This window comes from Rutilus rutilus (assembly GCF_951802725.1).
Source record: "Rutilus rutilus genome assembly, chromosome: 17".
Lineage (NCBI taxonomy): Eukaryota > Metazoa > Chordata > Actinopteri > Cypriniformes > Leuciscidae > Rutilus > Rutilus rutilus.
Genome location: NC_140230.1, coordinates 18,082,368 through 18,097,146, shown reverse-complemented (window position 1 = coordinate 18,097,146; position 14,779 = coordinate 18,082,368). Strand labels below are relative to the sequence as shown.

At 37.1% G+C, this 14,779-nt stretch overlaps 1 protein-coding gene across 1 annotated transcript; it reads right to left on the bottom strand.

Moving 5' to 3' along the window:
* Positions 1–373: 373 nt before the first annotated feature.
* On the bottom strand, positions 374–14,297 carry abhd16a (abhydrolase domain containing 16A, phospholipase). Its single transcript, XM_084435600.1, has 20 exons — positions 14,141–14,297; positions 12,866–12,922; positions 12,643–12,709; positions 10,418–10,504; positions 10,216–10,301; positions 10,054–10,127; positions 6,450–6,557; positions 6,172–6,286; positions 5,316–5,417; positions 5,127–5,190; positions 4,986–5,035; positions 4,745–4,868; positions 4,561–4,665; positions 4,408–4,471; positions 3,812–3,868; positions 3,663–3,725; positions 3,505–3,581; positions 2,633–2,731; positions 1,152–1,198; positions 374–914 (listed from the first exon to the last, which is right to left on the bottom strand). Exons 1-20 carry the CDS (start codon positions 14,240–14,242, stop codon positions 822–824), a joined length of 1,641 nt encoding a protein of 546 aa, XP_084291726.1. The 5' UTR covers positions 14,243–14,297; the 3' UTR covers positions 374–821.
* Between the last annotated feature and the right edge of the window lie 482 nt (positions 14,298–14,779).

The window sequence follows — 14,779 nt, the reverse complement described above, 5'->3', positions numbered from 1 at the left end:
AAGCTAAGATAGCGCCGACCCTGTCAAACTAAAACAATGCATGCACTGAGACAAAAATGCATTTGCCCACCTATCTAAATGTAGGAAAGAAGGTGAATAAGCCCTATTTCAAAAAACAGTGGAGTGTTCCTTTAAGCTGTAGATCATATATATATATATATAATAAAAAATTTGAAAGTTTTAAAAATGTGTATATATATATATGCTATATAAATTAATTTATACTTGAATATAAAATCTCAAACTATATATTCTCATGTTTACATTTTAAAGAAACATACAATCATACCATTTCAAGTACAATAACAAACTTTTATTTTGTGTGAAACAAATAATCACGTGTTTGAAGACTTAGAGAAATCCAACCACAAAAAAAAGAGTATCCCCTGTTTTTATTTAATATTCATACAATATAACATTCAGGACATTTAACGATACGATTTGTTCATAATTACAGTGCTCCACGAAATAGAGGATAAAAATAAAAACAGACTGAGAAAGAGGCAAGAGATCTTTGAGTCCCATCACTGAGTCTCTCAAAAGAAACAAACGTCCAGGCGATGACGACAAGCCTGAGTGTCGACACATTTCCAACCCTCATTTTCATGTTAAATGCCCACTGCGATGGAGGCATGGCACAACCAATAGTTTAAAAACGGCTCTGTCAGACCATGTGAACGAAAAAAAAACGAGTAACCCTGTCACATTTAGATGAATGACTAGTTCTAAGCGCCCTCCTGCTGTCCCACAGAACTGACTCCAATGTACTGGTATGTGATTCCCATTGACCTCTGGCCTCCAGCGCTCTCTTCCTGTCCTTCTCATTGGCTCTCTAGTCTCCAGGGAGGCCTGAACTCAGAAATGGGGAGTGGAGTGCAGTGTGTGGTATCAAAATTTCGCATATACTTTCGTGCCTGAGAGAGAGAGAAAGAAATGACCAGTTAATTAAAACAAAAACTTACTCAAAAGCCCTTAATAGCTTAAACACTATAAAGACAGCAATTATGGTTTGAACTGTGATAATGAAGTATTTAAAAAAAAAAAGAAGCATTTAAGAGCTTATTGCACTCCGATGTGCAAGAATATGGGTAGCTACAAAATACTACAATACAGTAAAACAAGGTGTATACTCTGACATTTTTGTTACATACCAAGAATAGAGCAAGCTGTCTTCTGCCCTCGAGTGTCATGTCTTCACCTAAAACAGAAGATCAGATCGCCGACAGTCAAATGTCAGTATTGTTTTAAGCAGAAACTGTAGCCATAGTAATGGACATCACTGCTGAATGTCCTCGTTTCTAGCACACCACCCCATTTAAAGGGTTAGTTCACCCAAAAACTCTGTCAGTAGTTACTCACCCTCATGTTGTTCCAACCCCGTAAGACTTTCGTTCATCTTTGGAACACAAATTATAATGTTTTTGATGAAATCTGAGAGCAGGCTCACTCCTTCATAGGCTGCTAGGCAATTTCATTGAGAAAATTACACTTACGATCATTTGATGGGAAAGTGTGAAAGGTAAGCCATTCATTTTGCGGCATTGATAAAGCACTTTTACGTTTTCTCGTTGGTTTCTCACGATTCGGACATCCAGTAAATGCACACTTTAGAACCATTTTAACACTACATCGAGACCCATCTGCGTCATCTTCTCAGTTCTCGCGCACGCGTTGTGGCGCTCTCGTGAACGCCCACACAGAAGAAAATGAATAGTTGAATAAACTCGTTATTTTTGTTTTGTTTTTGCGCACATAAAGTATTCTCGTCGCTAGATAAACTTAAGGTTGAGCCACTGTAGTCACTTGGACTATTTTAACGATGTCTTTACTAACTTTTCTGGGCCGGCAGAATGAAATAGGGGTTATGCGGAACGCCCAACGTACTTTGCACTTAAGTACGCATCTACAGCGGTAGTTGATCTCTGAGGTAACTTATTTTTCGCTTTTTTAGAATACAACTCTTATTTCTGTTTTAATTAAAATGTCACGAATGCTTAAGTATCAGAAAAAAAATTTTTTATAAAAAAATAAAATGCAGTCTTCATTTGATTGTTTTAATCGTCTGCAAGCAAATATAAAAGGTTAAACTACTGATAGCATACAAGTCTAAACTAACTTACTGATAGTTAGCTAACTCTACATCGGGTGCCATTAGCAAAAGCTACATATACTAACTTACATACCTTCATAATCATGAATAAATGAGGAGGCGTAAAAACTTAAATCCTTTATCTAACGGAGTACTCGGGGCTCTGGACGTCCGTTTGGCAATACGATGTACATCTGAAATGGATAGAATGGGTAGCTCCTGTAAACACCGGCTATAAAAGGTCGCCATTCCTACGCTGTGTTTACCTCAGTAGCTGACGACCGGAAGTAGTTATACCCGTTTTGTAGAACCCGGAAGTATGTTCCGCATAACCCCTATTGCCTAGCAGCCTATGAAGGAGTGAGCCAGCTCTCAGATTTCATCAAAAATATTTTAATTTGTGTTCCAAAGATGAACGAAAGTCTTACGGGGTTGGAACAACATAAGGGTGAGTAACTACTGACAGAATTTTCAATTTTGGGTGAACTAACCCTTTAAGTTGGAAGTGAGCATGGCTACTGTGTATGAATCTGAAGCACGTACCAACGCTCCAGGGGAACAGGGTCTCTCGGTCTGTCTGATAGGACTGCAGCACAGACAAGCACCAATCATCATCCACCTCATAGCCGGTGTACACAGATTCTGAGGAACAGGGTAAAAGTGACATTCTGCTTAATACAGCCAAATAAAACAGAGGAAACACGGAAAGAACCCTAGAAATTGGGACTGATACTGACAATTCTTTACATATAAGGTGTAATGGCCAGTATTCTAATCAAGATGTTTTCAAACTTTCTGATGCCACTGACCCCAAAATGATTATTCACTTGCAAGGGACTATTTTAGACCAAATTGATACTGTACAAAATAAAAATATATTAAAGTGCATGAAAAATATTATCTGGAAAATATTTGGTTTCTAATAAAGGATAGTTCAACCAAAAATGAAAAATCTGTCATCATTTACTCACCCTCAAGTTGTTCCAAACCTGTATGAATGTCTTTCTTCTGCTGAACACAAAAAGATATTATGAAGAATATGGGTAACCAAACAGTTGGACCCCATTGACTTCCATAGTATGGAAAGAAAAAGAAAAATAGGGTCCATCAACTGTTTGGTTACTGACATTCTTCAAAATATCTTCTTTTGTGTTCAGCAGGAACAACTTGAGGGTGAGTAAATGACAGAATTTTCATTTTTGGGTGAACCATCCCATTAAACGTACACTACCTGTTTTCTATCCACCATTACCATTACTGTAAAACGTAACCATGAATATAAACAACTGAACTGTCAACTGAATAAAATTATAAAATAATGTAAGAAAAAATTAATAAAAAAAATGCCGTTATTCCAAAAAAAAAAAAAAACTTATAATATTAATGAAAATGAATTTACAACTATAAAAACACACCTCCTTCAACCTGTGTCCCTGCTGCGAGCCACTGCCTGACGGCTCTGATCGCATCATCTGTCATGACCTTAGGATACCTGAGGGACGGAGAGACCGAGAGATGAAAGCAACTGAAGGAGCGGAGTCAGATTAAGCTGCTTGTGTGAATGGTGTCTGACCTGTACTGGAGAAGTTTGAGTAACAGGTCATTCCCTCTGTTGGACATGATGTCTTCTGGACCCCTGTATCAAAACACAATACGGCCACGTCAAGATCACGTTTGCCTCCGCAAGCGAGAATGTGTTTATTTGAGTCCTGGATAACTCACGTGGTAGTGATGATTTCATCTTTGGTTCTTCTGATCAATAACACTGGACCCTGGTACCTGAAATGAGAGCCAAAGTATTTAAATACTGTCACCAAGACAAATTCCTCGTATGCGCAAGCATACTTGGCAATAAAGCTCTTTCTGATTCTGATTCTGATTCTGATTCTAAATGGAGCTCAGGCTGTAAAGCTTACGTGATTTATTTAAAGTCACCATGAAATCAAAATGGACCATGCTTATTGTTTTAGGAAAATATTGCAGTTTATTATAAAGGACTTCTCTTGTGCACATTATTTTTTAATTCATGTGCCCTCGTGATCTTTAATCAAAATAACTTCCCCTCCTCTTGCAATGACTTCTATTCTCTGATGATGTGTTTAGTGATGTGAGGGCGGGACAACCTGTCACTCACATGACATCACTAGCAAACCACAACCATCCAATGATCCACTCAATTCCTGATGGAGAAAATCAAGTCCCGCCCTATTTTTGTTCTTATTCGAGAAGCCGTTTCACTCGGATATACATCAACTGAAAAGACTGTTGCGACTTTCATTTCATAACGACTTTAATAGTTAAAAACAAAGACGACTAACTTGCAAAGCTGTTCGGCATTGTTCAGGTTCATGTACTGCCTCACCGTATGGGTGACCAACGGTCCTGAGGAAATGGAAACAAACGGATTGATCAGTGAATTGTTCGGGTTTCTCTTTAGAGATGAGTAGAGATGAAGAGAGTACAACACTCACTCCAGCTTTCTGGCATGACCTTCAGCGCAAGGGGTAAAAGGTCATCAAATGAGGCATCTAGAACCAGAGCTCGGATCTCTGGGTATGACATCACAGCCCAACTGGCTAAAATAGAGCAAGACATTAAGAATTACAGTAAAACAAATGAATCATTTTGTCTGTTGTCTGATCTGTGATGGGTTACCTGTGAAGCCCCCTATTGACCAGGCGTACACGATAATGTCACTCAACTGGAAGCCCAGTTTGTGAACGGCAAACTGAATGACGACGTCCATCGCATTGGCCTCGTTTTGAGGGAATGGAACTCCCTGAAAAAAAAAGTACACAGGTTTTTAGATAAAACATGTATTTAGTGTACACCACATTAGCTGTGTGCTGTTATGACAAGGTCAGCGTGAGGAACAGATGGCGTGATGTTCACTTACTGTACTGCCGCCAAACCCTGGGTGATTCCAGCCCAACACTGAGTATCCACCTATTAACACAACAGAGGAAACAGTTTCACATCCATCTAGTGCATGAATGTTGAGAATACAACACAGACACACTGAGGTAAACACATTTACCGTCCAGTGGCGTATTCATGCAGCCGACCTCATAGAATCCTGCGTTTCCCTCACAGCAGATCACCTGTGATAATCATATCAGCATTGGGAAGTGGCTTGAGGTAATATGTCATTATGTAACTATACTACTTTCTTTCTCTGAAGCTTGTAATGGCAAATTTACTTTATTTACACTATTCAGATTCTTACCAGTGTTTTTCCGGCTGGTCCTCCATCTGTCCTCCGATCCACGAACATGGTGTCAATCTCATTCCCATCACAAGCCACCAGTTTGTTCCGCTGACCGTCATACTGAACACAACAGGGCAGAGATGGGGTTATGACCTTTATTCAGGAATCCCACACATTTAATCAACAAATTTCCATATCATTTCTCGGATACACATACCATACAAAAGTCGATCAAAATATTTTAATTTCAAATAAATGCTGTTCTTTCGATTCATCAAAAAATCCTGAAAAACTGCATCTCAGTTTCCACAAAAATATTAAGCAGCACAACTGTTTTCGACATTTATAATAATAAGAAATGCTTCTTGAGCACCAAATCAGCATATTAGAATGATTTCTGAAGGATCATGTGACACTGAAGACTGACGTAATTAAGCTTACTATCACACGAATAAATGACTTTTTTAAAATGTATTAAAATAATAAAAAACATTTTTTACATTGTAATAATTTTTCACAATATTACTGTTTTTACTGTATTTTGTTCAAATAAATGTAGCCTTGTGCATAAAAGACTTCTTTCTTACTGACTGAACATATTATCGGTTTTGGATATATATATATATATATATATATATAAATAATTTAATTATTTTGATTTAATTATTTTGTATTGCTAATTCCATTTTTTATTGCTAATTAAAATTATAATAAATTATTTTCTTTTTTTTTATCCATGATATGTCCAGGTTTTTCATGACCTTAGGAATGTGTAGAATTTAACTTGTCACTTAGTAAAATGTGAGAAGTTTTCCTGAGGTCTTTTAAATGACCTGTGTTCCAGTATGTGTTTGTAGCTATCTTTCGGTGTTACCTCTTCTACGAGTCTGGCCTGACCCTGCTGTAACATGGGCCTCATGGCCTTCTGAAGCAGACCCACTGACCCCGGGTACAGCATCCTCCGCCCGAAAGAGTGAGCTATCAGATAACTACACAAAACACACACAGACTCAAACATGTGGCATGACTGCTGATGAATATGGAATAGAGGTCACCAGTTACCAAACCTCATCTAAATCTTTGTATTTGTACAACCCTAACAATGAAGTATATCCCTGCAAGTGTGTAAATGTGTTATCACATGCTTGTTACCTTAAGATGTGGCAAGGCAGCGTGCGAACTGAACTCAGCACACCATCTGCTGCTCCTCTGTGTTTCGGCTCAGGACGCAGCAGAGACACGCCGCCTTTAGACAGCTTCCTGCAGACAGAGGAAGTGCGGATACATTAGAAACATGTTAGCGTTATCTCAGAGTTAGCCAATGACACCCAATTAAAGCAAACTCCTCTAAAACTGAAAGACTGAGCATTGTTAGTTTGTTTTTTAAAGGGCACCTATTATGCAAAATTCACTTTTACATGGTGTTTGAACATAAATGTGTGTTGGCAGTGTGTGTACACAACCACCCTATAATGATAAAAATCCACCAAGTGCTTTTTTTTTTAAATCCCCATAAATCATAAGCACTGTCTCAGAACGAGCTGTTCTCAGATTCGGGGCAATGTGACGTAGGGTTGGGCGGTATTACGGTAATATCGGATACCGCGGGATCTTAAAATAGCACCGGTATCAGTTTCAATACCGTCATTACCGGCACTTATATAGCCTATAATATATATAATTTATTTATTGCTTAAAAAATGCTTATGTGTGGTTGCAGTTTGGCAATATTTCTGGTTCCAACCGAATGAGAAGGGAGAGGCGGTAAATTCAAGAGATGTAAACACCTCTAACCTAATGTCGCATCTCCGAAACAACCGCCCACTCACTACTGCCAGGATGCATTTTGTTCTCGAGTTCATTAAATAAGCGCATTAAGTTTCGTATTTGTTAAAATATTATGTTATTTCTTCCATCTTTGTTGATTATGAAAAGTGAACGGCACAAATAAGATGGGATGCATAGGGAGTCAGACGATCCACTTCAATAAATTTCGTTTTGTAAAAGGCCTCTTTAAAACGAATTTCGTTTTGTATATATTGTTTCTTAATTTTAATAAATTTTTCATCAACCAAGTGCCTGGATAATCATGACATGATGGGCATGCCGCGGTCACTTGCATTGAAATCTCATAAATTAACCGAAACTCATTGTAGGCTATGCCTCACAGACATGACAAATATATATAAATAAAGCTTGAAATTTATTTAAACGAAACAATTAAAAACGAAAGAAATAGGCTACTCACTGATTAGGCTAAGTAATCCATGATGTGCATTTCTCTCTAGGCGCGTTCATACAGAGATGCGATCATCAATTTCATTAAACGAAACCATTCAAAACGAAAATAAATAGACTAGCCTAACGTACTCTCTGTAATCCATGATGTGCATTTCTCTCTATAACGTTCACTACGGAGATGCCGATCGTCAATTTCTTTAAACGAAACAATTCAAAGCGAAAAGAAAAAGGCCACTCTCTGATTGTGTAATGATGTGCATTTCTCTCTATAGGCGCGTTCACTACAGAGATGGCGATCGTCAACTTCCATCTTTGCAGAAAAGTTTTATTAATAAAAATCAATGGACACGCGTCACCGGATTACAAAGGCACTTCTTGCTTGTTGCACGCACACAGATATTATGTAGAATAATGGTGGGCTCGGGCTCATAATAACAGTTAATGCCGTCGGCCGGACTCAGACACAACGTGCACGGGTTGGGCTTGATTTTTTATTTTTATTTTTGCCCGATCTGGCATTCAGTTTCTGAACGGTGTAGGCACAAGCCAACAGTTTGGTGACGCCGTCTGAGCCCATTATGTCATAATTTTTAATTAGTCACGGTAATACCGTATACCCCGGTAAAATAGGGAGGAGGTTTGACGGTATCAAAATTCGAATACCGCCCAAGCCTAATGTGACGTCACTTTGCACAGGCCCCTCCCACGACTGTTGGTGGACACTGCAGTTTGAGCCTAGACCCGCCCTGAGTGAGCTGGACACAGTCCGCCATTGTTTCCACGCTGGAGCAACTGTAGACAAGAATGTCTCCTAAGCGATTGAGGTGTTTTGTTGTTGGATGTAAGAATGACCTTAGCAGTCTTCATTTACTCTCGTTGTTACTCGAGGATGGATCTGTACTGTTCGTGATCCAGCTTACAGTCTCTGGAGCGACAGGCCTAACGTTACTAATCACGGCAAAAATTAAAGTGAGAGTGCGCACTTTATGACAGCTCATCCAGTCGTGGATATAGAGTTTACCAGTTGATTAAGCACCCACTGAAAAGGTGTGTATATATTTGTTTACTGTTAGTTCTAACGAGTGTTTTGTGTATTTCGCTGTGTATGTTCCATGATAATGAAAGGGAGAGAGAGAGAGAGAGAGAGAGAGAGAGAGAGAGTTTATGGATAAGACTTTAATGCGCACTTATATACTGTGTTTATTCGGCTCTTACAGTGATTTTCTGGAGTAAAACTAAGGCTTCATCTTTTGTGTGAGGTAGAATACTTAAATACTTAAACTAGATTGAATTCTATATTAGAATTCTATATTCTAGAATAGAATACTTAAACTTAATTGAACTCATCAGTATATTTTGGTCATCATTCGGACGGGGTTTGCTACAGCAGGCTTGTATTAATAGTGGATAAAAGCAGATGACAAATAACCGTAATTAAACTAAATTATTCCTGTTCTATCTCCATACAGCATATATTCTCTGTCTATGTGGGCATTATTGTCCGACTCTGAGTCGAAATGAACACCACTACTGAGAGTTTCTGTTTTGATATTATCAGATGAGATTGTCCTGGCTCTTAGCGTGAGCTCGTGAGGCTCCGCCCCCTGGGCCGTGCAGCAGCAGTTAATTTGCATTTAAAGGGATACACACTAAAACGGTGCGTTTTTCTGAGCCCTAAAAAATGACAATTGAAACATGCTGTAAAAAATGATCTGTTGGGTATTTTGAGCTAAAACTTCACATACACACTCTGGGGACATCAGAGACTTATTTTACATCTTGTGAAAAGGGGCACAATAGGTGCCCTTTAATTATTTTCGTGGCAAGAAAAATGTATGGTAAACCATATCAAAATTCTACTTTTACTAAAAACTCTATATTGAGTTTAACTTTGTAAATAAAAAAGGGTTTCTAACAGGGTTAAAACCAGAACAATCTCATAAAACAGGCTTTAGGGATAAAGGATTTTGACAAAAAGATCATGCTGGTGAATCTATTTCCAATATTAAAAACTTGAGTCTTCCTGGAATGACCTATTTGGCAACGGGTATAAACAATCTGGACCCATAGATTTAAAAAATGATATAAACCTCTCCTCCCAACTTTGGGACTCATTTTGTTCATGTTGTATTGATCCCACTCTGTTTGCCATTTGTTATTAATATAGGAATTTATATTAGGTTTAAGATCCATTGTTGAGGCCTGCTGATAGTGCTTCTTTTGAGGCATTGTCTGCTTCCTTGTTTCCCGTTATTCCAGTGTCCAGGTACCCAACAAAAGTAGACATGAAAATTATCCAGCAGTTCACATAAAATTATTACAAGTGCTATGTGATCATTTTTAAGGGATGACACATTGCTTCAAGTCATGACTATGAGTCTGTATTTATAAGTAAATTATAAATATAAACTTCTCTATTCTGAGATGATAACATTTGCTTCTGCTGTAAAAATCGAGCTGCGGTCGGGGATGGATATTCCTCTTTTTTGGTGAGAGAAAGACAGGCTTTACTTACGGACTACTAACTTCTTTCCAGCTGAAATCCACAGGCCAGTTTTTGAAGTCGAAGTCAAAGCATGCCAGTTTTTTCTGTAGGGGACATAATCAACATCAATTTAATGTGTTCATTAAAGCAAAGCTCCATGGGAATGTTCCTATGACACTGCTACTGTGTCACCTTGTTGCTAGGTGTGTGGTTCTTCCTGGTCTCCTCCAGTATGCTGAAGAACTGAATGTACTCTGGGTTTCTCCAGCGCCCCCACCCTAACAACAAACACAATAACGTTAAACTTATCCCTGTATTAAATGTTATTTTACAACAGTGTGGAGTCATTAAGCAGACAAACATTACTAATAAACAAGGTCAAATATAGTGTCACCTCTCAGACAGGCTACTCCCAGCAGACAGACCAGCGCTGTGCCAACATACTGACTGAGAGGAACCAGCTTACTGCTGCAGATGTACCCTAGAAGAGATGGCATTATTAATAGCCCACAATAACTCATCACAATATTAATGCTTGATATTACAATTGTTCAGTGTGACACCATTTAGAAAACAATATTATTCAGGGCACAGCAAGGATGGTCAGATGTGAACGAGAATGTCACCTTTTACATGTTTACATGTTACATACTCACCAAAGCACATTTATTTGATTAAAAATACAGTAAAAACTGTAATATTGTGAAATATTACTGCTATTTAAAATAAGTGTTTTCTGTTTAAATGTATTTTAAAATGTACTTTATTCCTGTGATGGCAAAGCTGGATTTTCAGCATCATTGCTCTAGTCTTCAGTGTCACATGATCCTTCAGAAATCATTCTAATATGATGATTTGTTGCTCAAGAAACATTTCTTTTACTTTCTTTCTTTCTTTCTTTCTTAACGCCATGCCAGCTTCTATGGCTGCACAATATATAGAAATTATCGAAATGTCGCAAATACATCGCAATATGCATATCGCAACCGCTTGCAATAACGGGTCATGAACAAAAGACAAAGAGAAAATCACTCGCTGCTCTTGGCTGAATAACTTTTGTAGCTTTAATAAGAATGAGTATATATTTAATTCATACAATGATAACTAAGCAGTGTTTATTTTTAAATTAGATTTGTCAGTTTCTGTTGTAAAATAAACAATGTAGGCCTACCTGAAACCCTAAACCCCGTGGTTTACACTGATGTTAAAATAATACTAAAATAAAATAATTCCTTAAGACTAAATTTGGATTTTACTTATGATACAGGATTGTTTGCTGAATGCAAAGTACAAAAGAATAGCATTTATTTGAAATAGAAATCTATTGAAACAAATGTCTTCACTGTCACTTCTGATCAATTTAATGCTGAATAAATAAAAAAAATTCTTCCTGACCTCAACATTTTGAACGGTATGGTGTATTTTTAGCAGGGTGCGCAAAAATCTGAACTACAGTTCACCAGAGACAGCAGAAATCGTTGACTCTTTTTATTTGTGGTCAATAACGTATTACACTAATCTGCAGATATAATCTGTCATTTATAAAAATTACAATGTACATTACAATGTACTATCAATGTATTAGTAGCATTTCCTTGTCATTTAATTACACAATTATTAGAAAATGCCATTAACCACATCTCTGTAAGGCCCAGACTCTCTTTTGCAAGACAGCAACATGATCTCCAACCACAATCCACTCCTTTAACGGCACAATATCCAAATGATACTGAACAACCACAATAACATAACTACATCATACTGGATACAACATTAAAATACAGTAATTAAATGTATTCAGTACTTCATACTGTATATATCACACCATTATAACATCTCTGATTCAGCTATTTGAATATTAACTAAACAAGATCCTACCTTGGCTTGGCCATGATGTAAAATACGGCTAGTGTAGTGAGTCAGCAAAGAACTTGTTCGGTTTATAAACTACAGCATAGCTCATACACAACCCGAACATCAGAACTCCTCAGGTCTGCTTAGCAGAACAACATCACTGAAAGCTCTTATGAATGAACCAGGCTAAAAATACATACAGCACTGCTGTCAGAGCATTAGCCCGTGACTCATTTGATATGATTACACCGACTGAGAGTAACGTTAAGACTGAACCAATCAACACCTGCTCGTGTAATAACATTAAGATCTGCACTATACTGTGCATATTATATTCACAATAGGGAAACAAGAACCGGGAAAAGCTTTGACAAGAATATTGGAGCATGAATAAAAACACTTTTTATATTTTGTATTGGATAATATTATATTTATATTTTATATTTAATAATTTTATATGTTGGCTATAAGTAATTTTGCAACTACAAGTCAACTTACTAGAGTATTAGTAGACTGTCTGCTTAATATCTGCTAACACTTATTTTGATGCTCCCCAACAGACATTCTACTGAATATGAGTAACCTTGCAAGTACATGTCAATTTATTCTACTAACCCTAACCCTAAAAGTCTACTAATACTCAACTAATACTCTAATGAGAGTTAGTTGACATGTAGGTGCAATGTTATAGTCAACAGAATATCTAAAGGAGACCATCAAAATAAAAGTGGTTTGCCATTGTATGACGCTGTATTTGTGTTTTACCTTTCCTGTAGAGATAGCAGAGGAGCAGTGGAGAACTGTAGTATGACAGAGACCACAGCACTGAGGCCTGAAGGACAACATATGATAGTGATTCAATTTCACATTACAAAACTTGTGGATTTTTGTTTTTGTTTTGCTTTTGACAAGGATAAATACATTGATAACACTTGGTCACTACACAAACTGTAGAGAAAAAATGCATGAAACATCACTGAAGTCATACCCAGCCGAGGATGCTGTCCGTGTGCTTCTCCAAACCTCTGGGCTGATAATTCCACCCCTGCAGAAGATAAAGACATGCCAGTTATTATGAGTATCTTTACAAAAGTTTGCTATGGTGACCATAGTGTTTAGCACATAAAAATACCACAGATATTTTACAACATTAAAACACGGTCACTTGGTATTAGAGACTGACTCATAATATGCTTGATGGATATATTTGACTGATATTCTCATTTTCTACCCTTCAGGAGGAAAGTGTTCCTTTCATAAACAACTTATTCTTTACATACATTATTTTTCATGTAAAAGCTTTCATTCTGAAGTGAGACAATATTTGATGCTTACAGTCATTTTTTTCATTTTCAAACTTTGTTACCATTTATATTTCAAAACAACGACAACAACACTATTATTATTACTGAAATATTCAGAATGAATATTTGGTTTTATTGTTGTTGTCTAATGATTAGGCTATTTATTATTGTGCCTCAAGACAGAAATAAAACAGTAAGTTAAAATAATAATAATTAAAAACACGTGTTTATCAACAATTATGGACAAAATAACATTACATGAAAATTATCAGTTACAAAAAACAATATCAGTCAATCTATACAAGGTTTAGCCACCATAGTCGTAATAAATAAAGATTAAAAAAGCTTCTTACATTATTTTATTTTTTAAGGTGAGCCAATGAAAAGTCGGGATCATTTTGAATAGGTAGATTGTAACGTATTGCTTTCATGCATGCAGTATTAATTAGAGTTTCTGTGAAGACGAGGGTAAGATATGAGATGGTGAACACAATATTAATCAATTATTAATGCAAGTAAGTACGATGCCATGCCAATAGCTAACGTCTGATAAACTAAACAGAAACACGATGAAACGCAATCAATCAACAGTGATAGTGTTGATATGGTTGCGCTCCTCGTGACAGTTGGTTTGAATGATCTGTCACTGTCAGTCGACCATTAGAGCTAACGTTAAGCTCAATTCAGTTAGCAAACAGCTCTCCGTCACTCGATGTGTCTCAAAACCGAGTGAGCTGCCTATCTAGGGTTCTAGTTGTTTAGGACATCATTGGCGCATAATACAAACGTTTGAATCAAATGATGCATATGGTGCCCAAACTGCTGTCTAGATAGGCAGCTCTCTAGGATTTAGGACTTCGCCAACAACACGATAATGCACTTCCGCACATTCGTGCAAGACTGATCTCGGCAGTGTTTCATTGCTACGGGTCTGTTTGAAGGGGAAGAAAGAGTCGTACCCTGCGGGGCGTTCTGCCGTCGGCTCGTGTCTGGTCCGGTGAGCGGTGGATCCGCTGCAGATTGGGCCCAAAAAGGCACCGGAGCCACATCCAGCCGGCCATTCTCACCTCGGTCAGGAACTACGGCGGCGTGCGAGGATCAAAAGTGCTACAGTAGCGCATGCTAAAACGCGCCTTTACACGTCACAGTTCGATACGTTTCATTACTGGTGTTCAAACCATTATTCTTTACATTGAAAAAAAAAAAAAAAGAGTTTTATGGAGAGATATAGCAGACAATACTAATCAAATAAATAAATAAATCATAAAATGTTGCAATCAATAAATTAAACGTGATCATAAATAAGCCTCACGCATAAACTTGAATTTATTTGCTCACGTTATATATATATATTAAATGTATATTATATGTTCTGATATTTTGTCATTATATATTTATTCTAAATACATTTATGACAAATATATTTATTAATAAAAAATAATGATTCTATTTTTTATAAATATTTTATTACATATTAAATGTTCAGAATTGTATTTTGAATGGGTATTTTATTATTGAGTCAGGACCGATTATCAATTGATATGAGTTTTATGAAACTTTACAAGACACAATGCACCTTTATGTATGCATAATACATA

Bases quoted from the DNA above. Each gene is read 5' to 3' on its own strand.
- abhd16a (XM_084435600.1), bottom strand. From the start codon at position 14,242: ATGGCCGGCTGGATGTGGCTCCGGTGCCTTTTTGGGCCCAATCTGCAG. The intron at 12,923-14,140 runs GTACGACTCTTT...TATCTTCTGCAG, and splicing joins ACGGCAGAACGCCCCGCAGG to GGGTGGAATTATCAGCCCAG. The intron at 10,302-10,417 runs GTGACACTATAT...GTTTGTTGTTAG, and splicing joins GGGAGTAGCCTGTCTGAGAG to GGTGGGGGCGCTGGAGAAAC.